Source organism: Muntiacus reevesi, chromosome 7, assembly GCF_963930625.1.
Source record: "Muntiacus reevesi chromosome 7, mMunRee1.1, whole genome shotgun sequence".
Classification (NCBI taxonomy): Eukaryota; Metazoa; Chordata; class Mammalia; order Artiodactyla; family Cervidae; genus Muntiacus; species Muntiacus reevesi.
Window position 1 is genome coordinate 13881481 of NC_089255.1, and position 25968 is coordinate 13907448.

Below are 25968 nucleotides of genomic sequence, written 5' to 3' on the forward strand. Positions count from 1 at the left end.
TCTTCGCATGGGTGAGGGGGACCGGAGGGTACCATGGATCATGGTCTCACGGAGAACCTCTGGTTCAAACAGAATGATCACTGTGCTTAGCAGGCATGGGGAGCTGGGTTTGGGGTGTGATCCCAGCTTACAAAGTCAGGCACCACTTCTTGTTCATCTGGGCAACTTTGAGCAAGTCACTCAATGTCACGTGAATCTTTCACCTGAAAAATGGGATTGAGGAGACCCACCCCACAGAATCCCTGTATCCAGGGAGATGATGAGTGCGAAGTGCCAGGCTGACACTTGCTCGGAGGTGGAAATTGCTTCTGTTTCCCCAACCTGTGCCCATGCCCAGAGTATTTCCATAGCCCGCAGGTTCTCAAGGAACCCAGGGGGGCGCTTTACCCCCTCAGGGACCTTTGGCGAGATCTGGAGATGATTTTGGTTATTACAGCTGGGAGATGAGGTGGAACTGGCAGCTTCTGGGGACAGGCCAGGGATGCTGCTAAATACCCTACGACGCAGGACAGCTGCGGCTCCTCTCCACCCCAGCATAGAGTGATCTGTCCCCAAGTGTCGGGAAAGCTGAGCTTGAGCAACCGGGGTGAGGAGGGGACTGGGCTCCCCTTACTCACAGCCTGATGTTGAAAGATTCTTGGTGTACATGTGCTTTACAGATGACTGTAATTAAGTGAACTTTCTCCAGATCAGCCTCCCTCTTCTGTAGAAAGTGTACGCCCTCCATGCATCCCTGGCCCCTTGGGAGGAGGGAGGCCCTGAGGTCCAGATAATGTGTTTCCTGTGCGGCCCACCCGCCGCAGTGGGCAGGATGAGGTGCTCCTTGGCTTCTTCCTTCCAGGGTTTGCCCAGGGGGTCCTCCCATCTCTGGGGCTCACACTCGGGCCCCATCTGCTTGGAGCACTTGTCACAGATCTGAGCCGCCACTCTGGAAAGCTCTCAGCGGGGCGGGGAGACATCAGTCCAGTGGGGGAGGAGTGAGAGCCGGTTTCTGGTCCAGAGCACAGTACCGGGGGCTTCAGCCTGGCATCGGATGGGTTGTCCCCCAGTGTGGCGGCCTGAAGCACCAGCTGTTACCCATTGGCAAGTTCAGATGGGAATTGGGTGGTTCTTGGTGAAGCGGTTCAGTGACTGGTATCAGGGCTTGTGAAATTCTGTTTTTACCTAAAAAAAACATGCTTAGTGTACTTAACAGAACTTGCTGAGGACACGTATGAAATGGGCTGGAGCGGTGGTCGCTATGGTGGGGTTACAGGGAAACCTCAGCTATCTGGAACTTGGGGACCACCCCCCTCTCCCCCATACCAGATTCTTCCTTTGTGGCGCCAGATGATAAGGAGCTGATGTTGGAAATGTTGCTTTTTATTTAAACTCTTAACAACCAAAGTAAACTTTGAAAAGATTTGGGGAATAGTAGATTCAATATACAGCTAAATTTCTTTCTGTTTGTAACAGGTTCTTTTAATGTAACTTTCAGAAGGTTGCACTGATGGGACAGGAATTATAGCACACATCCTTCACCTAGACCAAGTGCTCAGACCCAGTTTTTAAAAAATATTTGTCATCCTGAAGATTGAGAACTCTGGGCAACTTAAGATTCAATACAATAAAGAAAAATCATTAATATGTTTTGTTGCACTCAGTTTACTGAGGGCGAATGTGGACTCGTGCGTTTTTCAGACTTCAGCAGCAGCGAGTTCTGGCTGCTGTGAAATAACAGCTGGGCGACCACCTTCTCGCTCTGTGTTCACTTGCTGGGTGACCTTGAAGTGCTTAATCTATCAGTCTGTTTCCTCAACCACAGAAGGAAGGAGTTGGTCAGGATGCGCTCAAGGTCCTCAAGTCCCAGCTGTCTGCAGTTCTCCAGAGTAAGTTTTCAGGTAGACAGTTAGCCAGGGCTTAGCTGACCAGGAACGCTTCTTTCCTTAAATGCTAGACCTCTGTGGCTTGTCACCTGCAGCCCCTTGACTCGACATAGGGGCTGCATAGCATTTCTGCCTGGAACAAAGGATGCTTTGGTTTTGGCTGTGGTTTTTTTATATTTTTTTTGTGCGTGTGGCTATACTGGATCTTTGTTGCTGCTCGTGGGCTTTCTCCAGTTGCGGTGAGCAAGGGCTTCTCATTGCAGCGCTTCATTGCAGAGCGTGGTCTCTAGGCACTCAGGCTTCAGTAGTCGTGGTGCTCAAGCTTAGTTGCTCCTGGTAGGTGGGATCTTCCTGTACCTGGGATCGAACCTGTGTTCCTTGCATTGGCAGGCAGAGTCTTAACCACTGGAGCACCAGGGAAGTCCTGGTTTTGGCTGTGTTGACCAAAGGGAGAGGATCCTGGGTGAACCCCTAAATCCAGTGGTCCTCTCAGCAGGACTGTTTGCAAGGCTTTCATATTTGCTGCGGAGAAGGCAATGGCAACCCACTCCAGTGTTCTTGCCTGGAGAATCCCAGGGACAGGGGAGCCTGGTGGGCTGCTGTCCATAAGGTCGCAAAGAATCGGACACAACTGAAGCGACTTACCACCAGCAGCAGCATATTTGCTGCTCTATCAAACAGTTGTCCTGGGCCATCCTTGGCATGGAAGATGGAAAGGAACATTCTGATACTTACGTATGAAGGAGAGGCAGAGCAGCAGATCTCAGAGCAGACCACTGGTGCTCAAAGGCCAGGTAGAAACAAAGGAACTGTTACTACTCAATGAGCAAATTGAAAAAAAAAAAGCTGGTCTCTGGAAGAAGCTAGAAAGTTTAGTTGTGTGTATGTGTTTTAAGTAAAATAGGCTTCACCTGAAGTATTAACAAATTTGCTTTTTGTTCACTTCTGCTCTGGCGCCTGAGATTTGGTGGGTATGCAGTAGCTCTTTGATGATGGATAAGCAGTCAGTTTCCCTGGTAGGGAGGCAGCATGGGACAGCACGGGAAAAGCACTGTTTACCCCACCCTCCATTTTTTCACCCAGGTCTGGGTCTGAGTTCTGGCCCTGCTCCTGTAGAAGTTACATGACCTTGGTCAAGCCCCGTTAGTTCTCTGAACTCGGGGAAGGCAGGGTGCACTGGGGTTGGGCTGTCTTTGTATTCTCACATAGTAGCAGTGTGCCCGGTCTTCCTCGGTGGCTCACTGGCAAAGAACCTGCCTGCCAATGCAGGAGATGCACAAGATGCAGGTTAGATCCCTGAGTTGGGAAGATCCCCTGGAAAAGGAAGTGGCAACTCAGTCCAGTATTCTTGCCTGGAATATCCCATGGACAGAGGAGCCTGGCGGGCTACAGTCCATGGGGTCAGAGCACTTGGGCGTGACTGAGCACACACGCATGCACGTGCAGCTGTTGCCCCGCGTATAGTTCGTGCTGTGACTGGATCCCGGGGTGTTTCTGGAGCTATGTGCTCTGCTCCTCGTCTCCCAGCCTCACGTCCAAGTCTTCCAGTTTCATGTCGGCCCCCAGAGGGCTGCGGGTCCCAGAGCTCTGGTCACAGGGACCTGAAGGCGTGTGGGCCCCGGGCCTGCCTCCCTGCCCGAGTGCTCGGGCAGGCTCCGCTTCACCATCAGCTCAGGGCTTTGGCATGTCCATAGCCTTGGCTGTGGCTCCCACCACCATTTTGGGACACTTTACAGGCCCCACTTGGAGCCAATGGGAGGAAACCTAATTTCCTGCCACAGGAAATGGTTCGGCTGGTGAAGAATATATTTAAGGAATAAAACCTCTGTCAGAGGAGCTTGAGAGCGTTGCTGGAGAAACTCTTGAGGGTCTCTCATCAGGAAGCTGCTGGGTGTGGGTCAAGACCTCAGCCCAGAGGCGGGCTGTGCTCTCAGCCCCAGCAGCTGGTCTTGGGCTACGCCGAGAGAGGCCTGGGTCAGGGAGAGGGGCAGGTTGTAAGTAGACCCTGTTCTGCAGTGGAGCATGTTTATGATAACATCAGCTCAGAATTAAGACTTATTTATTGGACTTGCTTAAAATGGGCCCAGTGCCCTGTAAGGCTGGGAGGGTGTGTACCGGACACATGGACTAAATGAGATCCAGCAGCTGAAACTCCCAGCTCACTATTAATCCTTTGGTAAGCATTGCTGGGAGTTTTGAGTGGGACAGAGGGAGAGAAGGAACACTACGGGCTGGCTCTGTGCAGCCCTGAACCCACAGGAGTCGTCGGTGATGAGAAAAGGACGTGAGTGGGATGCCCGCCTCGCCATGAGGTTGCGGATTGTACAGCCCAGAAGCAGGGGCATGAGCTAGATGACTTCTTTTTCTGAATATTTATTGTTTATCTATGTGGCTCCATGGGTCTTATTTGTGGCACACGGGGTTTTTGTTGCAGTGTGTGGGCCTCTCTAGTTGAGGCACAGGGCTCAGTAGTTGGGGCACACTGGCTTACTTGCCCCATGGCACGTGGGGTCTTCACTCCCCGACCAAGGATTGAACCCACGTCCCCTGCACTGGATGGCAGATTCTTAACCCCTGGACCACCAGGGAAGCCCCCCAGTGACTTCTTGAGGATACTGCCAAGCCAGACCGGAGGTCATGTGCTCACGAGCTGGAGAGTGCGCCTCCCCACCATCAGGCCTGGCCTGGCAGCCAGGAGACCTGCCCTGTAGCTATGACCTGGGTGCAGACAGCTGTGTGGTCCTAGGAGGGTCACCTTTCCTCTCGATGGGGTGAGGCGGGACCATTACAACACTTGCCTTATGACCCAGCTGCATCTTGGAGAGGCTGCTCTGAGATAAGGAGCACGAGAGTCTTGTGAAGACTAGAAGCACCAGGCTACCCAAGGCCTCACGTGGCCTCCAGGGCTGTGGACCCAGATGGGCCAGGCAGGGGAGGGGCCTGGTGTCTTAGAGCTCCTACCAGGACCTTTCTCTTCCGGGCGCAGCCATAGTGATGGTGTAGTAATAGTGATACTACAAAAATGACAGTGGATTGATGCCATGTATTGTGTCCTGACTATTTGCCAAAAGCTTTCCCATTGTGTCCTGACTATTTGCCAAAAGCTTCCCCTGGAATGTCATTTAGTCCCTTCAGCAAGCAATCTAGCAGAGTGACTTATTTAAGATGAAAGATAATTAAGGCCAAGACATTAAGCAATCTGATCAAGTTTACCCAGCTATTGACCAGAGAGAGTCAGTATTTGAATCCAGGTTTATCCAAGTCCAAAGTCCCAGAGTTCTTTTTTTTTTTTTTTTTTAATTGTGGTGTATTTGATATATAACAAACTTCATGTTTTCCCAGTGTACAGTTTGGTCAATTGTGACCTGTGTATATGCCTGCAAAACCACCACCAGGGATAAAACCACCATATGACCCAGCAATCTGACTTCTAGGCATATACCCTGAGGAAGCCAAAATTGAAAAAAGACACATGTATCCCATTGTTTATTGCAACACTATTTACAATAGCTAGAACATAGAAGCAACCTAGATGTCCATCGACAGATGAACGGATAAAGTTATGGTACATATACACAATGGATATTACTCTGCCATAAAAAGGAACACATTTGAGTCAGTTCTGATGAGATGGATGAACCTAGAACCTATTATACAGAGTGAAGTGAGTCAGAAAGAGATAAATATCATATTCTACGCATATATATGGGACCTAGAAAAATGGTACTGAAGAATTTATTTGCAGGACAGCAATGGAGAAACAGACATAGAGAACAGACTTACGGATATGGGGAGAGGGGAGGAGAGGGTGAGATGTATGGAAAGAGTAACATGGAACTTACATTATCATATGTAAAATAGCCAAGGGGAATTTGCTGTACTGCTCGGGAAAGTGAAACAGGGGGTCTGTAAACCTAGAGGGGTGGGATGGGGAGGCAGATGGGGAGGGGATATATGTATACCAATGGCTGATTCATGTTGAGGTTTGACAGAAAACAACAAAATTCTGTAAAGCAATTATCCTTCAATTAAAAAAAAAACAAAACCCACCACCAGGAATCAAGGTACCAACCATCACCTTTATTGCTTGATAAGCCCCCTCTCCCATCCCCCTCCAACCCCATCTTGAGGCGACCACGGATCTGCTTGCTGTCATGCAAATGTAAGGTTGCACTGTCCCTTGACTTTACTGTATATGATGTTATACAAACAGAATCACACCTGACCTCTTTCACTGAGAATGACTGTTTTTCGATTCATCCACGTTATTTGTGTCAGTGGTTCATCCTTTTTCGTTACTTGACTTTGTTTGGCTGTTTCAGTTTGCTTATTCAATTCGCTTGTTGAGAAGCATTGGGTCATCTCCAGTTTGGGGCCTTTATGAATACAGTGGGGATGAACATTCATGCACACAGGTTTGTGTGGACAGATACCTTCATTGTTCTCGGGTAAGACTTCACAGAGTGGACTGGGTGGATCATATGGTGGGTTTATATTTTGAACTTTTATGAAATTTCTAAGCTGTTTTTCAAAGTAGTTGTACCATTTTACATTCCCACCAGCAACATGAAGTTTTAGTTGCTCTACATCCCTGCCAGGACATGGCAGTCTTTTCAGTAGTAGCTGTTTTAGTAATGATGAAGTGGCATCTCATGGTTTTAGTTTGCACTTCTCTAATGACTAGTGATGTCAAGCATCGTTTCATCCTCCCTTTTTGCCACATTTATGTCTTTTTGTGTAGTGTCTGTTCAAGTCACTTACCTGTTTTGTTTTTTAATAGTTGGGTTGTTTGTTTTCTTATTAGTGAGTTTTCAGAGTTCTTTATGTATTCTGGAAATAGGTCTTTTATCAAATATGTTGGTGGTTTAGTCACTAGGTTGTATCTGACTCTTGCAACCTCACAAACTGTAGCTCACCAGATTCCTCTATCCATGGGATTTCCCAGGCAAGAATACTGGAATGTGTTGCCATTTCCTTCTCCAGGGGTTCTTCCTGATCCAGGAATTGAACTGGGGTCTCCTGTATTGCAGGCAGATTCTTCACCAACTGAGCTACAAAGGAAGCCCCATCAAATATATTCTTTGCAAATATTTTCTCCTAATTTGTGGCTTGTCTTTTTTATTCACTTAACAGGGTCTTTTCAAACACCAGAGACTTAGGCTTTGATGATGTCCAGTTCATCAACTTTAAAAAAAAATTGGAATATGTTTCTGATGTAGTATCTTTGCCCATCCCACGGCCACCAAGATATTCTCCTATGTTTTCTTCTAGAAGATGTATAGTTTAAAGCTTTATATTATGACCCACCTTAGTTAATTTCTGTATAAGGCACAAGGTGTAGATTGCATCTTATTTTCCTCGCATATGGCCGTCCAGTTGTTCTAGCACAATTTGTTGAAAGTGGTCTCTTCTGTCTCTAATAAATTATCTTTGGACCTTTTCCAGAAACCAGTGGATCATATCTATGTGGCTGTTTCTGGACTCTATGAGTGTCCATTGATCTGTACCTTGATTATTGTACCTTCCTTGGTTTAAAAAATTTTATACTATTAAAATAATTCATGTCTGTAGTTTAAAAACTCAAGAAGTCTGTGAAAAACTCTCTTGAGTTTTTAATTTATATTATTTTTTATTTCCAGGAATGTTTTTCAGTAGTTTGCAAAGGTTCCTGTTTTAGGATTCCAGTGACTTGTCTCCCTGAGAGTAGTTTTTGTTTCGTTTCACTTTGTTTGGAAGTTTTCTTCTGCTCCCTACATTATCTCAGATTTCTTTTCTCCCCCACTTATGTGTGTCTCTGTGGGGATTCCGGATGTGCATCTCTATGAGAGAGTGGCAATGAAAAGCTGAGTGCCTGCTCGGTGTATGGCGATGGGAGGGGCCAGTTGGCAAACGGGCTTCCCTGTAGGGCAGGCTTGCAGGGACTGGGTCATTTTGTTGGGTGATCCCCAGATGTCAGTGTCGCAGGTCTTTTCTCCTGGGCTGGGCTGTTTAATTCCTCTACAGGTGGGAGTGGGGCACGGGCCTGACTGCCACTGTCCTGGGTGCCTGGTGAACAAGGGAACGTTCACGAAATCCTGTTTCTAACCCTTGTCTGACTTCACCCCCAGCTGTGCCCTGTGACCCCATCCAGAGCTGCTGTCTGGATCATTTTCCACAGAGAGCAGACCTGTCTCTGGCAGGCCTGGGGAGGTCCTGTTTGTGGGGAGGCTGGCAGGGAAAGAGCTGGGACCTGCCAGCCTCTTCCGCAGACTTTAGCCCCATCTTCCTATTCTTAGCCGAGTCTTGACACGTGTGTGGTGCCTCCAACTCCTGAGTCTTCCCAGATTTTGAGGCCCAATGGGAATCACTTCTGTTGGCGTCCTCTGATGACGCTTGGTCTCAGCTCACGTCACTCTGCTAAGTCTGTTCCCATTTGGCCAGCTGTTTTCCAATTTTGTCTGATCTGCTCTTCTACTCATTGTCTTGGGCAGGACAGAGAGAAATGCATCCATCCAGTTTGTTGTATTTGACCAAAGACTTTCCTAGTCTCTCCCACCCCTGCCCCTCCCCTCCCCCTCCTCCCCACCCCACTCCACCCCACTCCATGTTTTTTTTTAACATCTATGACTCTTATTTCTGTTTTGTAAATAGGTTCTTTTGCATCATTTTTTTAGATTTCATGTATAAGTGATACCATGTAACATTTGTCTTTGTCTAACTTAGTTCATTCAGTATGACAGTCTCTAGGCCCATCCATGTCACAGTAAATGGCATCATTTTGTTCTTCTTTATGACTGAGTAATATTCTGTTGTATATATGCACCGTATCTTCTTTATCCAGTCCTCCTCCGTCAGTGGACATTTTGGCTGCTTCCATCTCCTGGCAATTGTAAATAGTGCTGCATTAAAAAAAAAAAAAAAAAAAAAGCCTCCCATCAAACGGGTAGGGAATGGAGACTGCCTGCACAGCCTCACTCCTGCCTGCTGGTCTGAGCATCTCTCCAAGGGCTCTATGCGGAGGCCGCTCCAGATGTTCAGCTGTCTCTTTTCGGGGGATTTTGGCAAACCCTGAAGAGGGACTGTGACCACGTCCCTCTCTGTGGGCGCACAGTGGTTTTCAAGACAATAGAAGCAGCTAAGGCCTTCTCTGTCCCACTAGTCACCTCCCACACCCCCTTTCTCTCCCCCTCAGCCCCACAGCTCACCTCACTTATCCAGGGCTGGCTTTGGAGAGGGTCCGTTGTGATGTGGAAGCGTAATGCTCATTGGTTGGTACTTAACTAAGCACTTTTTAAAAAATAATAGTTTTACTTATTTATTTCTTTTTGGCTATGCTACGTCTTCGTTGCTGGATGTGGGTTTTTTTGCTAGAATGTGGGCTTTTTCACATTCCAGTGGGGTCTGTTGCATGGGCTCTAGGGTGTGTCGTCCTCAGTCGTTGGGGTGGATAGACTCAGTGTCTGTGGTTCCCGGGCTCTAGATCACAGGGTCAGTAGTTGAGGTGCACAGACTTAGTTTCTCTGTGGCGTATGGGATCGTCCCAGACCAGGGGTCAACTTGTGTCTCCTGCATTGGCAGGTAGATTCTTCACCATTGAGCCCCCAGGGAAGCCCCTAGAAAGCACTTTTGAGTGAATACTGAAAATTGCGTGAGGTCAAGGGCAGCAGTGGGTGGAGAATGTTCCCATTTTACAGATGAGGTAACTGAGGGGCGCAGAGACCTCACGACTTGCCCAGGGTCTCACAGCCGGAAGAGCAGAACCTTGTCTTGACCCCAGGTCTCATGACTCCGCATCTGGCCGTCTGCCTTCCGTGTCTCAGGGGCGAGTCCCAGGCTGCCTTCTCTTGTTCTGCCTGCTAATTACTGTTTTGGGGCTGTTGGGGTTCCTTGGTCTGGGGCCCCACGGGAGGGAGGTAATTACATCCTTGGAGTCGCCCTTAGTCAGCAGCTCCCGGCAGTCCCTCTGCCATAGCCCAGCTCTGACCTGTCTGTCCTTCCCCCTGCCCAGGCCAGTGACTCAGAGAGTTTGACTAGATTCTTGTTTTTGTCTCTTTGGTTGGTGCTTCTGTTGGCATCTGGCAGGCCCCTCCCTCACTGTGTCCATAAATTCCATTTTTTTTTTTTTTTTCAGGAAAACAGGTGCCCTCAGTCTAATGGGGGCAGGGACAGAGAGCTTCAAATGCCTCTCCACCAGCCCTGCCCAGCTGTCAGAAACGTCCTGCCCGCTGACCAGTGGGGTCCAAAGATGAGCCTTCTTGTAGGAAGGGCAGTACTGCCTTTGGGGGGCTCTCTCTATATAAGAGTATCCATCGCATCCACTCTTTTTTTGTGGTGGGGGGCATGCAACTCGGCTTGTGGGATCTTAGTTCCCCAACCAGGGGTCGAACCTGGGCTCTCAGCAGTGAAAGCAGGGGGGAGTCTAACCACTGGACCACCAGAGAATTCCCCGTCTCATCCACTCTGGGCTCTTCCACCACCCCTGCCCCCAGTCTGCTTGTCCCCACAGCCAGAATTTCATACACACATGCACACACACACTCTTCCCACTTACACATCTCAGAGGGTTCCTGTGGCTCTTAGGAAGAAGGCAGAACCTCTCATCATGGGGTCTGAGACCCGGCAGAGGCACGCCTTCCTGCCGCCCCAGCCTCCCTCCTCCCTGGTCCCTCTGGCCTCCATCCTGGTCTCCCTCCTCACTGAGCTCTCCACCTTCTCAGAACCTTAGCACATGCTCCTCTCTCTACCTGCAATGTCTTCCTCCCAGCCCCCTTTGTCTGCGTCCTTGCCTTTTAGCCTTCTGGTCAACCACCATCCCACCAGAGATGCCCTGTCTCACCCTTCAGTGAAGCATTGTCCCCAGGGTCGTCTGCGCTCGCAGCTCCCTGCCCTTCGCCTGTCGTTGTCGCTGACCTGATTAGTAGATTAACGTCGGCCTTGCCCACGGAAGCTCCGTGGAAGCAGGGACCACTTTGTGGCCTCTTTCCATCTCTTTCCCTCACCACTGTATCCCTCGTGCCACACACAGTAGGAACTCATGAAATACTTATTAGATAAAGCATTCCTTTTTTTTTTCCTTCTTCATCTTTGTAATTTGGCTGCACCAAGTCTTAGTTGTGGCATGCAGAACCTTTAGTTGATGGCGTGCAGGATCTCGTTCTCCAACCAGGGATTGAACTCGGGCCCCCTGCATTGCAAGCATGGAGTCTCAGCCACTGGGCCACCAGGGAACTCCCTTGGTAAAGGATTCTGTGTGTATGTGGACTCTCCTCACCCGTCTAACCCTGGTCGTCCCTGGAGTCTCGCATCTTTCAGAAGTCCCCGTTTCCCACCTGGCTCTTGGCTGATGGTGCCCTGGCCACTCCAGCTCCCCACTCGTCACAGCCTATGGCACTTCTCCCACTTTCCCTCGGGCCGATGACCCGGGGGTTTTAGAGGAAGATTCTGATGGAATGGGTTGGGGCAGTCTCTCTGGTTTTGCCTTTTAGAAGAGCTCCTGTGGACACACACCACTGGTCCATCAGGGACCGCATTTTAGCCTGGGGGAGTGCGGTGGGCACCAGGCCAACTGCTCAGAGGCCAGGTCACCACAGAAGACATGGTTTGCACAGGGACAGGACACTGCCGTGGGTGGTGGGTTGGGCCGAGCTGGGCTCTGGGGACCGAGGCAGAACCAGGCCTGGAGTGGGGTCACAGCTCTGCTCACACACGACCATGTAGGCCTGAGCTCTGAGCTCGGGGAGGGAGCCATGGATGGGGCGCCTGGGCCGGTCGGCAAGAAACCCTCACATGGAAAGGGACTCCTGAGAGGCCTGCTGTGTAGGCCCTGACCAGTTAAAGTTCCCTTTCATGTCCCTCCCTCGCTCCCCACCTCATCACAGACCCAGCTGAAAAAGGGATTTTCCCCTTGTCTCCTTGTGTATGAGGAAGGAGCACCACTGGAGACGGGCTGCCTTCTGCCACCCTCCTCCACGGCGTCACTGTGGTCCTCATGTCGGCTCCTGAGGAACTCCCATCTTCTAGCTCAGCCGCGGCCCCTCTGCCCACCTCCGCCTGGCCTGGCCTCCCCAGAGCACAGTTCAGCGCCGTTCCCTTCAAGGTTGGGGAGAGTAGTCATCCTGCAGCCTGGTGGCTCCAGGGTCTGCTCTGCCGGCCCAGGAGCCCTCAGCCTGCTCTCTGGGCCTCTGTTCTTCTCCTGGACCCCTTCCCGCATGCCCAGAGCTCCTCTGATCTGCAGGCCCTCTGCCTGCGAGCCGGACAAGTGCTGGTTGTCAGGGGGAGCTTTCTGAGTCTCTGCCAGGCCCCCAGGAGCTCAGCGGGCTGGACTTGGGGAGGAGGCAGGCCAGATCCCCCTCACTGTTTCTGCTCCTCCTGTCCATCCCGGCAGGTCCCTGGATGGCCGGCTGCAGGTGTCCCACCGGAAGGGGCTCCCCCACGTCATCTACTGCCGCCTGTGGCGATGGCCCGACCTACACAGCCACCACGAGCTGCGGGCCATGGAGCTGTGTGAGTTCGCCTTCAACATGAAGAAGGACGAGGTCTGCGTGAATCCCTACCACTACCAGAGGGTAGAGACCCCAGGTACGGCCCCCTCTGTGGGGTCCGCAGGCGTCTACCGGGCATCCTTCTCCGCCGCCTCTTCCTCTCCCCTTCCCCATTCCCCCACCCTCTGCCTCTCCTCCCTGAAGGAGGGCCTCTGGTGCATTTGGGGGTGCCGGGGCGTCAGTCCAGCCTGGCATCCACGCTGACCTCCTCTGCTCTGTCTCCTCTGCACAGTTCTACCTCCTGTGTTGGTGCCCCGCCACACAGAGATCCCGGCCGAGTTCCCCCCGCTGGACGACTACAGCCATTCCATCCCCGAAAACACTAACTTCCCTGCCGGCATCGAGCCCCAGAGCAATATTCCAGGTAGGCACCCTCGAGCCGTGAGGCCAGCCCTGGAGGCGGGTGCGGGACGGCCCTGTCACCCCATCCCCGCACACCCACTGGCCCGAGGCCCCTGACTCAGATCCACATCCCTGTGGGGAGAGGACCCGTGGCCTTGGCTCCCCGCTCACTAATGATGCTTTTCTTGGCATGGAGGAGCGGCGGCGTGACCCTTCCGCCCGGCCTCGGCACAGTCATTTATTTTGGAAGCGGAAATAGCAAGGCCGTGTTTCTCTCACCACCCTCTCGGCCCCGGGGCTGGAGTTCAGGCAGGATCCCCGAAGGTCTGGGGGGCTGCAGGGGCAGTGGGCTGAGCCGGGACCAAGGGCCGGGCAGCGTGTGGAGAACGGGGCCTGTAAGGAAGCCCCAGGAGGGTTCCAACCTGGCTGGGAGGTTTTGCTGTAAAGGGAGAAGTGGGCTCTGCTGTCAGAGTGTAAATGTTTTTAGAAGCCCATCATTTACATGCAAATAATGTGTGAATCACCAGAACTCCAGGCGTCCAGGAGAACTGCTTGGCAGTGCTTGGCCAGACCCCGCACTAGGGTAGCCAGGGCAGAGATGGGCCGTGCTCCTTTCGGAGCCGTCTAGTTTGGACTAGCCTTTGGCCCCGAGCGAGCGCACCGTGCTGAGGTTGACCGCAGGCCTGTGTGCATGGGTCAAAGCCTTAAGGAAGGACCTGCTTTACAGATCCGGCCTTTCATCCGCCCCGGGTGGCTCTGGTCCCTCGAGGGTGGGTTGCCCACTCTGTTCAGCAAAGCAGAGGAGTCAGTCAGGGCCTGGGGCTCAGTGAGAGAAATGCATGGTGGTCTGCTCTCATGCAGACTGCATCCCACCTGAGACATCCCCTCAAGAGCCGGTACGGGGGGTGGCTGGTAGAGCCAGAGGGTGATCTGAGGCAGTTGTCCTCAGACATGGGTGAGTCCACGGCCAGGTGGGGGTGGGGGGAGTGGGTTTAAACCTGATCTTGAGGGATGAGGAGAAGTTTAGCCCCACAGAGGCTGTAGGGATAGGCACTTCAGACTGGGAGTCAGACAGTGTGAACCGAGTTCAGAGTGATTCAGGTGGGAACAAGCGAGGGTGAGTGCACAGAGACAGGGAGAGCCCGGCCTGCAAGGCCCAGAGTTCCTCAGCTCCCGCCCCCGGCGTAGTGGCTTGAATCTGTGACTTTGCAAAGGGCGCCTCAAGAGCCAAACCAGACAGGCCATGTGATGCACCACCTTCCTTTCAATTCCCAGAAACCCCACCCCCAGGCTACCTGAGTGAAGATGGAGAGACCAGTGACCACCAGATGAACCACAGCATGGATGCAGGTCAGAGCCTTGTGGAGTCTGTGCTCCTTGTCCTGAGTGCCTGCCCTTCCCCATCCTTCCCTCTGTTCCTCCATCTCTCTCTCTCTCTTCCCCTCTCCCCCCTTTCTCTCTCCATCCTTCTCTCTGTCCCTCCATCCAGTATTTACTGAGCAATCCCCACGGGCCCAGATCTGGACTAGAGGAGGAGCCTGAGTGACTCATGGTGTAGGGGAGACCAACAAGCCAGCCCGCAGTCCCCATGCCGTCTCCTGTATGTCCTGATGGGAGATGCTGGTGGCACGGAGCAGGGCCACGCCACCCAGCCTGGGGACGAAGGACTAGGGGACTGAGCAGTAACTTGCGGTGTAGGTTTTTCCTGCACTGAGTCTTGGAGGTAATAGGGTTTGGCCAGGCTGCCAGGACAGGCGGAGCAGTATGCCAGGCAGAGTCATGAGGGGCTGTGGGGAGGAGAACTGGTGAGTTCTGGGGTGAGAGAGAGCTCCGTGTGGCTGGAGCATCCTCTTCCAGAGATAGGAGGGCCAGTCATTCAAAGCTTCAGGTGTAGCCAGAGGCTGATGCGGAGCCCCTGCAGGCTGAAAGCAGATGAAACGCTGCTGGCAGTGTGATGGAGGGTGGCCTTCATCACCTGAAACAGCTCAGGAGCGCTGGAACAGAGGCAAGATCTTTGCAAGGCCCCGAAGCATCTATTTTTGTGTGATGCCCAAATGCGATCTATGTGTTCTTGCCATGAGGGGCCCAGCCCAGTCATCTCCAGCCACATCTCCAGATGTTCCTGCCTCATTTGTTCTGGGACCAAATTGGCCCCAGACCAGCGGCTTCTTGAATTGAACCCCAGCTGCCACATCGCACGTGCATGGCGTTGCATGTGGTTGGGTGAGGAGGAGAGAGCCAAGCAGATGTTCCCTTCCGATGACAGCAGGCATGCCTCGTGTATGTAGAGCCGTCCGATGTGGCGGGGCCACCTGCCCTGCACATAGCCCAGAAGAGAGTGCAGTTCCCAAAAGAAGGATGCAGGGGACATGCATGTTTATTGTAAATGTGGTCATTTGATACATAGCCTGGACATTGTGTCACATGCCTCCACACACCACTGATGAGTGGATGACGGTGTGAACCCAGCCAGAATGCACTGGAGACCTGTATCTGATGCCGGGTGCCTGCCGTAAGCTCACAGCTTTAAATGCTGGCGTGGGAAGTCAGCCCCCTGAGCAACATCTCTGCAGATGCTATATTTCTTCTCCCTCTCCTTCCCCCTTCCCTCCTTGCTGCTCTTCAGGTTTGTGGAAGGATTACAGGCAAACCTTTGAGATACTGTGGTTTCATTTCCAGATAACCACAGTAAAGCAAGTCACACAAATTTTTTGTTCCCCAGTACCTGTAGAAGTAATGTTTATACTGTCTTGGTCTGTTAAGTGTGCAATAGCAGTATGTCCAAAAAAGTAGTGTACACACCTTAATTAGAAATACTTAATAGCTGAACAATGTTAACCATCACTTGAACCTTCAACGAGTCAAAATCTTTTTTGCAATAGTAACTGTCAAAGATCACAGATCGCCATCAAAAATATAACAATAATTAAAAAATTAGAAATATTGTGAGAATTTTCAGGAGACAAAAGACATGAAGTCAATGAATGCTGTTGGAAAAACGGTCCCAGTATATTGGCTGGATGCAGCATTGCCACAAACTTTCAGTTTGTTAAAAAAAAAAAAAAAAAAACGTTGCATCTGCAAAGCATAGTAACACAGTCTGCCTGTGAAAACAGGCCAAAGGAGAAGAAGGTCTTACATGGGACAAGCAGCCACCTTTTCACCCTCTCAACTCTTATGTCTCCCCCTTCCTTTCTCTGTCCCATCTCTGTCCTCCCTTCCTCATCTCCTCCTGTAGTATACCTGTAGGACCCTGTTGTGGACATGAATGTTTATTGAATACAGGCCCTGGGCTTTGCGGACCCCCAGGCTTTGTGGGTGGGTGGGGTCTCCTGTTTATTTTCTGCTCTTCACTCAGACCAGTCCAGTTGCTCATGATTTGACTTCCCTGCCAGCAGATGGGAGCAGCATCTCCGCTGGGGCCCAAGGCTCTCCCTATCCAGCCCTGTGTGTCCCCAGATATGTGCACATGTCTGTTCAGACCAGAGAGAAGGTCCCACTTCCTGGGTCTCCATGATTCGGACCAGCCTGAAACAGGAGACCAACACTTACTAACACCACCTGTGTACAAGCCCTGGTGTAGGCATAGTTTTATGCACCATTCCACTTCATTTCTACACATCACACAGTAGATGGTATCACTCCCATTTTATACCTGCGGGGAAACAAAATCAAGGCTCAAAGTGTTTGAACCACTTTGCCAAAGTCCCGTGGCTACATGGTGTCATGTCCAGATACCATGGAAGATTTGAAAACTCTGCTTTTTCTGACTTTTCCACATCCCCCAGAAGACTGGGTGCCAGAGGCGAGACAGAAACCCATGGTTCCCCCTTGGTCCTCAAGGAGGTCACAGCTGAGTTTAGGAGCAGGAGCAGACCCCTGCTCACAGCTCTAGGCAGCCTAAGCTGAAGGCCCAGTGGGGAGGACTGGAGATTTCAGGGAATGGAGCCAGGTGCAAAGGGCTGTCAGTCAGTAAACAAACAACCCTCTGGAGCTGGAGCCCCATGGGTGCAGGGACGATGGAGCGACCAGCCCAGTGTTGCTTTTTGGAAAAACAGTAGCTTGGTTTTCTGAAGGCTGATGCTGTGTGGGTCCCCACCCACCTACCCACTGGGAGTAACGAGTAAAGATAATAGAATAGGACGAATTGGGTAGTTAGGACTTTTCCCCATGTGTAGCATCATGTTTTGCATAAAATGTCAGTCTGGTTGCTGAGTTGTGGGGTGTCTGAGGCAGCTTGGTGAGTTTCCTGAAACCTGGGAATGCCTGCATTGGTATTTGCAGACCCTGAGCTCTGAGAGCAGAGAGGGGTCTGGGCGGCTGCAAGCTTCACTTTCGCTGCTGGGGGCCTGGAGCACCTGGGGAGAGGGTCTCCCCCAGTTAACAGGGCGTGTCAGTGTGGGGTCTGTGTGCCCAGGCTGGGACCGCAGCAGCCCTCTGCTGCAGGCTTGGTTAGACGCATCAACCCCTCGAGTTGTGGAAGAGACTCCGAGGTCATCCGCTCATCTGTTGGTTGCGCAGATAAAGAAGCTGGGACCCGGGGAAGCGAGTGCACCGGCAAGGGTATATGAGGTTCGGCCTTCTCCTGGGCCATGGAGGCCCAGCCCAGGGTTTTCTTCCCACACCAGTGTGATGCACACCTCCTGTCATCTCGCCCCCAGGCCCACAGTCTTTTCTGAAGTCTCACAGCAGTGTCTCACCTTGCAGGTTCTCCAAACCTCTCCCCGAATCCGATGTCCCCAGCACACAATAACTTGGGTAAGTAGCTTCTTGTCTGTACAATTCGAACCCCCCTTAGCTGTAGCCCTGGCTGGTGGCTGGTGTGGGGAGGAGGCCCTGTGAAGGTGAGGCTTCTCCCCCCCAACCCCTGGCCCCCAGCATCCGCCCAGCACAACCCATCAGGTTTCTGCTTACATAGCTTCTGGGGTCACCCACAGGATGGGAAACCTGAGAACAGCGGTGGCAGGAAAAGCAGCCGTGGGCCAGGCTTGTATTTCCCCTGGGAGGCGGTTAGACACGAGTGAATGAAAATCCCCTGAATCTTGTGCTGTAGAAATATGAGGGTCTGTGGTCGGCGAGCATCCGTGTGTGGTTTGATGCAAAGCCACGGGCAGTGGTGCAGACTACAGCCCCCAGCTTTCGGGGACTTGTTTCAGATACACTTACTTGGATTTCATCTGAGCACCTCATCTGACAGTGATGTCATTTTTATTTAAAAGAGTACCATATAAGGAATTTTTTTTTTTTTATTGCAAAGTTACCCATAATCCCTCTACCCTCACACAAACGTGTTTGTTTTATCTTGGTCCTCTGATGTTTTTGGATCAGGCACATTATTTGTGCTTTGCCTTTGAGATAATACTTCATATTCAGTTTTTCCTTCTATCTTCTGTTATTTTGTAAACACATTTCCATGCTTAGATGTCTCATTGATCATCTTGCATTATCTCATGATGTTTTGGAGCAGCTGGGCCATCATTTCCACAACTTTCTCTCAGATGTTTGATTTCTGGGTCATTTTTGTGAGATTTGCTTTTCTAGTCCAGGATCGTCTTTTGGCTTCAGTGTGGGGCCTGCCAGAGGGCTCAAAACAAATGAAATATTTGTTCAGTTCTCATTTAGGGGAATTTTTTTCCTGAGTTGGTCTGGCAGCTTTAGAAGAATGTGAGTTTGATTTTGTTCTGGCCTGTACTGCTGGGACTTGACTTGTGGCTCAGGGAACAAAGGAGTTAATATCCATACTTGGTGAATCAGAGTGGATTGGCCTGGCTTTTGTTCCCAGTTATTCCCAGTCCTTGACTGATAGCATCAGATGAAGAGTCATCATTTGGAATGTGTGGGAGCTCCTTGAAAACCCTTTAATACAGACTGACGAGTGGGCAGTGTGAAATATGACTTTGGGGGATCTGTTTTAGTGTCTTTGTAAAATAATACCACGGTGTATGTTCCCAATGTGAAAGGACTGATGGAGTTATTAAACATAAATTCTGAAGGCTGGAAGCTCATGTTAACTTGAAGGCCTTGGCTGTGAACGTCACTCTGGGCTTTCCGCTTTGGAGGTTGACCCCTCTGACCCCACTACGGCAGCCCTTTCAGTCTACAAACATCAGAGCTGGTGGTTGACCTGGCAACCCCACTGCCTGACTTGGTGGTTCGGACTGAAAGTTGTCCTGGGTGGGTGCTCACTCTGCATTCCCCTCGAGATTGCGTAGACCAGGATGACAGCGTGTCCTTGAACTTGGCCCCAAGGCAGAGAGCCCTACTGGCACGATCCTCCCGGCCTGCTGCCGTGTCCCTCAGCCTCTTGTCTGAGGGTCAGGAATTATAAGGCCATTTCTTCCAAATGAAGGAACAGCCTCCAAACCTGGCGGACAGAGAGGGGGGAGCCACTCTGCTGGGAAGATGTGGATGGGGGCACGAGTCAGCTGACGAGTCATGAAGGACTCATGGTGAGACTCTGGCGCTGACAGGCCCGGCTTCCTTTCTGCTTGGTGAGCCCTCGAACCCCGGCCTTCACCCACTCAAAACCACTGGTAGGACCCCTACTGTCTCATCGCCTTGGCATCAGGGCTGGATGGAGATGAGAGGATGGTGATGACAATGGCTGGCATTTCTTGAGAACTCGCCGTTTACTGAGTGATGTTCAGAGCACTTCATGCATGTTAGCTGAATCTTCATGACAACTAAATAAGGTGGTAGTGCTATAATTTTTCATTTTGTGGAGTAAGAAACCAAGGAACAGACTGGTTAATGTACTTGTCCCATTCACACAGCTAGGACATGGAGACCTCAGGCCTTGGGGGCCCAGAGCTTGTGTCCCCACATGCAGCAGGACCCTGCCTTGCTCGGCCACTTGGACCAGCTCTCCCCTTTCTCAGCAGAACTCGGCTCAGGGAGGGAACAAGTGTCAGATTGAGGGTCCTGGTGTCCCATGTCGTCCCTGGTGGGGACCCCTGCCTGCTCGCCTGTCTCTTCGTCACTCAGCCGTTTGCCGGTACTTCCTGCTCCGTCTCTGTATGCCAGCCCAGGTAGGGGAATTCCAAGAGGAGCCCCAGACCCTGACATCAAATGTTGTCGGCCTTGTTGGGATAAATAAGCAGGACTGTAAATAGCTATTTATATAAAACAAGAGGTAGGTGCAGATGAAATACCCTGAGGGCTTAAAGGGAGGGAATGGTGGCACTCCAGTGGGGCCATCATGCAGGGTGGTCAGTGTCTTCTCCATATTTACTCATTCATTCGCTGAGTTCCTACTATGTACCAATGCTGGGGGTCCAGAGCTGAAGACCCTTAAACGTTCACTGTCTGGTGGAGTGGCTAGAGGTGTCTGTCACCGGTGATGTACTGCGCCCAGGGCCAAAGGAGCAGACGCATATTGGACAGGGGAAGTGTATGTGCCAGGCGGGGTGGGGAGACCTCAGAGTTGTGACCCATGTGCGCTGGACCTTGAAGGATAGGTAGGATGCTGCGAGGAGGCAGAGAAGGAGGGCAGGGCACTGCTGATGGAAGCACTGGCGTGAACGGGCGGGCTGAGCTCTGGGGATGGCTGGCAGTGTGGTGGGTTGGCTTGTGGGAGGCACAGTGGAGATGAGGCTGAGGGGCTGCCAGGGCTGAGAAAAGAGCACGGAAGGCCACACTTCCATAGCCCCGCCTTGCCTACAGGATAAGGCAAGAGGGCAGGTTTTGAGTTTGGGGCGCTTATCTGATGGTGGCTTCATAATGATTAATCTGGCCACTATGTGGAATTTAAATTTTAGGAGACATTGCTGGGGCTACCACCCCTGCCCCACCCCTCCCAAAAAACCCACTTAGGAGGCTGTAGCACCGAAGGAGGCTGAGATGAACGCTTTAGAGAAAGGGTAGCGGAGCGGGAGAAGGCATCTGAGAGCACCATGGGCCAGAGTCAGCAGCATTTATTGACCAGCTTTAACTGGGAAGACTGGGAGGCTTCCATGTCACTGAGGCCGGACCCCAGGAGATGGGGGACGGGGTTTGGCGAGGAGGGTGACAGGGAGGTGCCTCTGCTCACCTGAGTCCAGGAAGCAGCGGGACGGTCAGGAGAGAGGCTGCAGCTGGAGGTGCAGCTTCGGAGCCATTAGCATGTGTGATAGCCTTGCCTGTAGTGGGTCAGACACGTGGTTTTATCTTTAGATGAGTTTGGAAAACCTGTCTCATGCCCACTCCTGGGGCCCCCAGGGCACTCGCAGCGTAAAGCCTCTGAGAGTCCTGCAGAAAGGAGGCCTGACTGGTCCAGCGTTTCTCCAGGGATCCGACCGCTGTTGGAACACTTCTCTTAGGATCCCGTGGACCGTTCTATAGACCTCACTTGGGAAACACTGACAAAGGTTCGGCTGAAGTCCTGGGGGTGGATGGACACTGTGGAGAGGGAGACCCAAGGATGGACTCATGAGACGTGTCTCGGGAAGAGGCCGGGGGGTTAGGCGGAGGATGGGGCCCAACAGTCAGAGGGGAGAGGGATGCTGAGCGCAGGGGTGGGCAGGTTCTGTGGAGATGCCAAGTGAGGGGTAAGGAGAGAGCTCCTCGGGGGTCAGGGGCATCATTTGGAGAGCAGGTGTGGGGAGGGGGCTGCAGTCCTCGGCAGTGGGCTGCAGGACAGATAAAAGGTGGTGGGGGGCGGCACACAGCCACCACCTCTGCATTCCTCTTTCACGGCCGAATGTCCCAAACTGTAGGATGCTGACGGGTACGTGGAGAGGTCTCCCAGAGACATCTGGGCATCTCAGGACACCTCTTATTTCTTGTAAAGAAGTTATTATACAGAAAGAAAGCAGGCATAGGACATCTGGCTACTACTTCATTTCTTTCCTGCTCCAGGCAAAAGATTGAGCCTCTGAGCCACTTGGGGTGCCTCATGGTGGAGCCCCAGGAGTGACTGAGAGCCAGCTCAGCCTCTGGCCAGCCGCAGGCTCTGGGGAGATCCCAGGGCTTTGTTGTGCAGGGAAGGGATGTGAGCAGGTGAGGTTCCTGTTATTACACATTGTGTTGGATGAATCACCTGGAATTTCCAAGGATTTAGGTCAAGGATTGGAGCAAATGCAGGGGGAGGAGTGGGGGAGGTGGAGAGAGATAACGAGCCAGATCCTGCCTGTGAGTAAGCTGTTCTTTGCTTTAGAGTGAGACATCTCTGGAGAGGCTTTGACTCGGGAAGTGAGGTACCAGGGAGTGTCCAGGGGCAGGAATTGAGCTGGAGTTGAAAGAGGTGATGGTTTCCCAGAGGGCCCTGGACTGAAGCTGCCTTCTTCTCCTGCTGGTGGCCAAGGTAGCAAGAAGACCCCTGGCCCCTCAAGAGAGGGCAGGGGGACCCCCTTACAGCCCAAACCCAATCCCAGGTGTCTTTTCCAAGGCCTCATTGAGCTCTCGTCTTCCACAAGCTCGGGGCACCACAGGTGGACGTCCTCGTGGCAGGAAGTCAACCGCTGGCTGGACCGTCAGACTCCCGGGCGGCCGTCCAGCTGAGACTTCGCCGTTGTTCTTGGTCTCGGTAGACTGGTCCTAGGTTGACAGAGCAGGGGTCCTTTCTGGGTAAAAGTGGGCTTGTGGCCTAATCCTTCACGAGACCAGTTGGAATTGGTGCTCGGCTGCTGGGATGACTGGCCTGGGCCAGCAGGGACCTGACCTTTAGGTGGGCAGGCGGCTCAGACACCAGGGGCGAGAGAATGTTTTCACAGCCACCTGAGCTGGGCCTTGAGGATCGTGTCCCAGCAGACGAGGGGGACGAGCAGCGCAGGCAGTGGAAGGCAGACGGGGCCTAGGGTGTGGGGTCTTCTTCCACAGGGCCCAGACGGAGGCGGGCGCTGGTGCTCTGACCTTCAGCTCCACCGCGTCGGCGCGCCCGCTCCTCACCCCCCTCCCTGCTCTCGACGTATAGCGGAAAGCTAATTGCCCCGCTCGGGCCTCCCCCCTTTCCTTTCCCGGATTTGGATCTCTTGCACGTGTTTTTAATAGGCATCCCTTAATCCAAGTGTTGCCTTCTGGGTTTTATTCTGTTTTCTTTCCCTTAAACAAAACAGAAAGCCTATGCCAGCTTGGACTTGGGCTCAGAACCAGAGCCAGCCAGTGCGTTAGGCTGGCAGGGGGCCAGTGGAGAATTAAGTGCCCCCTGCCCCGCAAGGAATCTAGCCCTCACCGCAGCGGCAGGGGCTGGGGGGCGAGAGTGGCTGGAGCGGGAGGTTCCTGCGTCTGCAACACCTCTGCCACAGGAAGAGGGATTAGCACAAACTCAGCAGTCTGCCTGGGAGCAGAGCCGTGTGGAGGGAAGGCCTTGGGCACGCGCCATCAGCTGCCACACCAGGTGTATGGAGTCCTTGGCCTGGGGAAGCGAAACCACTTTCCTTGGGGCAGGTCACCCTACCCTGTCCTCCCAGAGGAGCCTGTGAGCTGCATATGTTCAGAGTTTTTTCCTCCAGAAGCAGCCTTATGTAAAATTGCTTTTGCCTTTATTGGGACACTCTTGAATCCAGGGTGGGTTGAATGACTGTATTGACTGTTGTGGGGGAGAAGTGGCCCCACTGAAGAGTTCTTTTAAGATTTAGTGCCCAGGACAAGCTTTATTTTCCCTACAGAACTGGTAAGAATTTTCTTTTTGCCAACCAGAGCCAGGTCGCATATCATGCTCCCTTTTTGCCTTGTCTGCTAGGAAGCTCAGAGCCAAGCTGAGTGCTCTTTTAATAGCCATCTAATTTAATGGCTAGCCTGTTTATAGTCTTCTCTTTTCCAGGGTCCTGACTTGGTCTTGTTCTGAACCATGGTGTGGATAAGCCCTTTAGTAGGAAAAGAAATGAGGGCAGACATGCAGTTTAAAAATAAAGCACCATTCAAGGCAGAACCCCGGAGGTGGGGCGCGTACTCGGGTATGCAGCTCCCCTGGCGTAAGTGCCTGCAAGAAGTCCTGAGGGATGATGGGAGGGGAGAGGTGAAAGGCCAGGCTGACTGGCAGCGGTTTGCAGACCACAGTAAGTGCATGGCTGGGGTGCTGCTTCTGAACGTGGGTCAGCTCGTCCAGACAGCACTCTCTGAAATGGCAGCCTTCAGACTTGGCCTTGGCCTGACAGCTCCACTCCCCAAACTACCATCTGCTTAATTATGTGTCAGGCTCCTGCATCCTGTGTTTTCCATAACACTGTTTAGTGAGCGTCTGCGAGTTGCAGGGATGTTTAGATAAGGGCTCAGATCTGCTTGGGAGAGCCTCTGGGCGAGGACCCCGAGTCTCTCTCTGATTCTGAGACACCTCAAAGCCTACACATCACCAGAATGGTGTTCTGGCCCCATGTTACCCAGCGGGTGGCCTGCTGACTTCCCTTCTTTTGACAAGTGGGCTGAGTCAGTGTTCCTGGGAGCCTGGCTTACTGCCTTCGGCCTGGGCTAAGCCCAGGGGGTGTTGGACTTGGCTTTATCATTCGAGGACAAGGACTCGGTTCTGTACTTGGCTAGGGAAGCCAAGGCCAGCCCAGATCAGTCACGGCTGCCTCTTCAGTGTGACCCGTGACCTTCCCAGCCTGCTTTAGTGGCTTCCAGCACCCTGCAGTCACTGTTCAGACTGGGCCACTGAGGCCAGAGAGGGACGTCATGTCCCTGAGGTTGCGCAGCAGAGTCAGCAGAGCCTGCCTCTGGGAAGTGGGGCCCGCAGCGCTTCCCCAGTACCTTTTGGGTCTGACATGTTGCTGGGCCACTTTGAAGGCTTGGAGTGCACTTGGATTTCTTAGGTGGTGGTGGTTGTTTTTCTTAAGGTTTCCAAAGCAACATAGCTCACATTTTAGTGAGCACATTGTTTAGAATATAACTTATCTCATTGGAATGTCAAACATCGAGCAATGCCAGAGCCGGATGTGGCTGACAAGGCTCAGTCCAGCCTCCAGGGTACTGGCCGCAGGCTGTGATCTCTCCTGCCCCCATCACACCCCCTTCACCAGTAAGTAGCCTGGACAGCCTACCTTCCCTCCTCTTCCCTTGCTCCACCCTGGCAGGAGAAGGAGGGGCAAGGACACTTTGCCTCCTTTGGTTGGAGGTCAGGCCAAGAACAGGATGTTCTCAAGTTTGAATAACTGAAATTATTCTAATTGCTGTTGACACCATTTATTGAGTGTCTGATGCATGCCCTGCTCTGCACTTGAATTCTCTCAGTCCATCCAAAAACAGCTCCGGGTGAGAAAGGAGATTCTCCACTCGGGTGGCCAGGGGGAGTTGCGGACACTGAAACTCTGAGCTAAACTGCTTTGCTCACCAGCACACAGCTGGTCTGTGTCTGGCGTGAAGCTTGGGCTCCATGACCTGGTCAAACATTTAGGGAAGTGACTGTCATCTGGGGGCTGTTTTGCCCCCTGGAAGACCTCTCTCAGTGTCTGAAGGCCCTTCTGACTGTCACAGCTGGGAGGGCGAGATGGATGTGGTCCGCTGGCCAAGGATGCCGCACACATCCTGGAGCCCACAGAGCCCTCTTCCCAAACACAGAATTACCCGGCCCGAACCTCAGTAGTGCTGAGGTGGAGAAACCTGACCTAGGCGTCCTGACCCTCCGGCTGACTCTCTTCCTGGGTGTGGCAAGGGCAGGCTTGTCACCTGCCTGCAGCTCCTCCTGCGTGTGCTGACCTTCTTTCTACCCTTAGATGGGATCGTGGACGTTGACCCTGGAAGGAGGTCAGGGCCACGTTGCCCGGCAGGGAGACCTGGCCCCACCTGGAACTGCTTCTGGGTTTTTCTCTCCTGGGCTTTACACACTGTCAGTGGCCTGGGGAGCTGAGCAGAGGTTCTCGTGGGCTCTCGCTCTAGGAAGTTGCCTGGCGGGCAGTGAGCAGGGGTCTTGGGCCAGGGCTGAGACTTGGTCCAGTGAGCGCTCCTGGACTCTCTCACCAGCTCCCCAGAGACGCACCCTGAATGACCGTCTGTGTATATGTATGTATGTATTAATAAGAGCCAGAGTGAGTGACCCGTGATGGAGTAGTGAGAGCAGCAAGCTCCCTGAGTGTCCAGCACCTGGGATGCGAGGAGGCAGAGTGCCGGATGTGGTCCCGGGAGCAGTGCACAGCGGAAGGGGTGACTGGGGGGCGGGAGGGGGTCATGTCAGAGGGCAGGCACTGGGGCAAATGAGGAGTGATGAGGGCCTGGCCCCTGGCCAGGAGGATGGACCCTGAGATGAGCGATGATGGAGAGACGGGCCGGAGGAGGGCACCTGGCAGGTGTGGAGCCTGAAACGGCTGGAGGTGGCACGAGTCACGGGAAAGGCA

At 52.6% G+C, this 25968-nt stretch overlaps 1 protein-coding gene across 1 annotated transcript in view; it reads left to right on the forward strand.

The window, feature by feature from the left end:
• Window positions 1-25968, forward strand: part of SMAD3 (SMAD family member 3) — a 124157-nt gene that overhangs the window by 88893 nt on the left and 9296 nt on the right. Inside the window, exons 2-5 of the mRNA XM_065940034.1 lie at window positions 12229-12422; window positions 12618-12749; window positions 14003-14077; window positions 17435-17485. Of these exons, the coding sequence (XP_065796106.1) occupies window positions 12229-12422; window positions 12618-12749; window positions 14003-14077; window positions 17435-17485 (452 nt within the window). The remainder of the gene's footprint in view (window positions 1-12228; window positions 12423-12617; window positions 12750-14002; window positions 14078-17434; window positions 17486-25968) is intronic.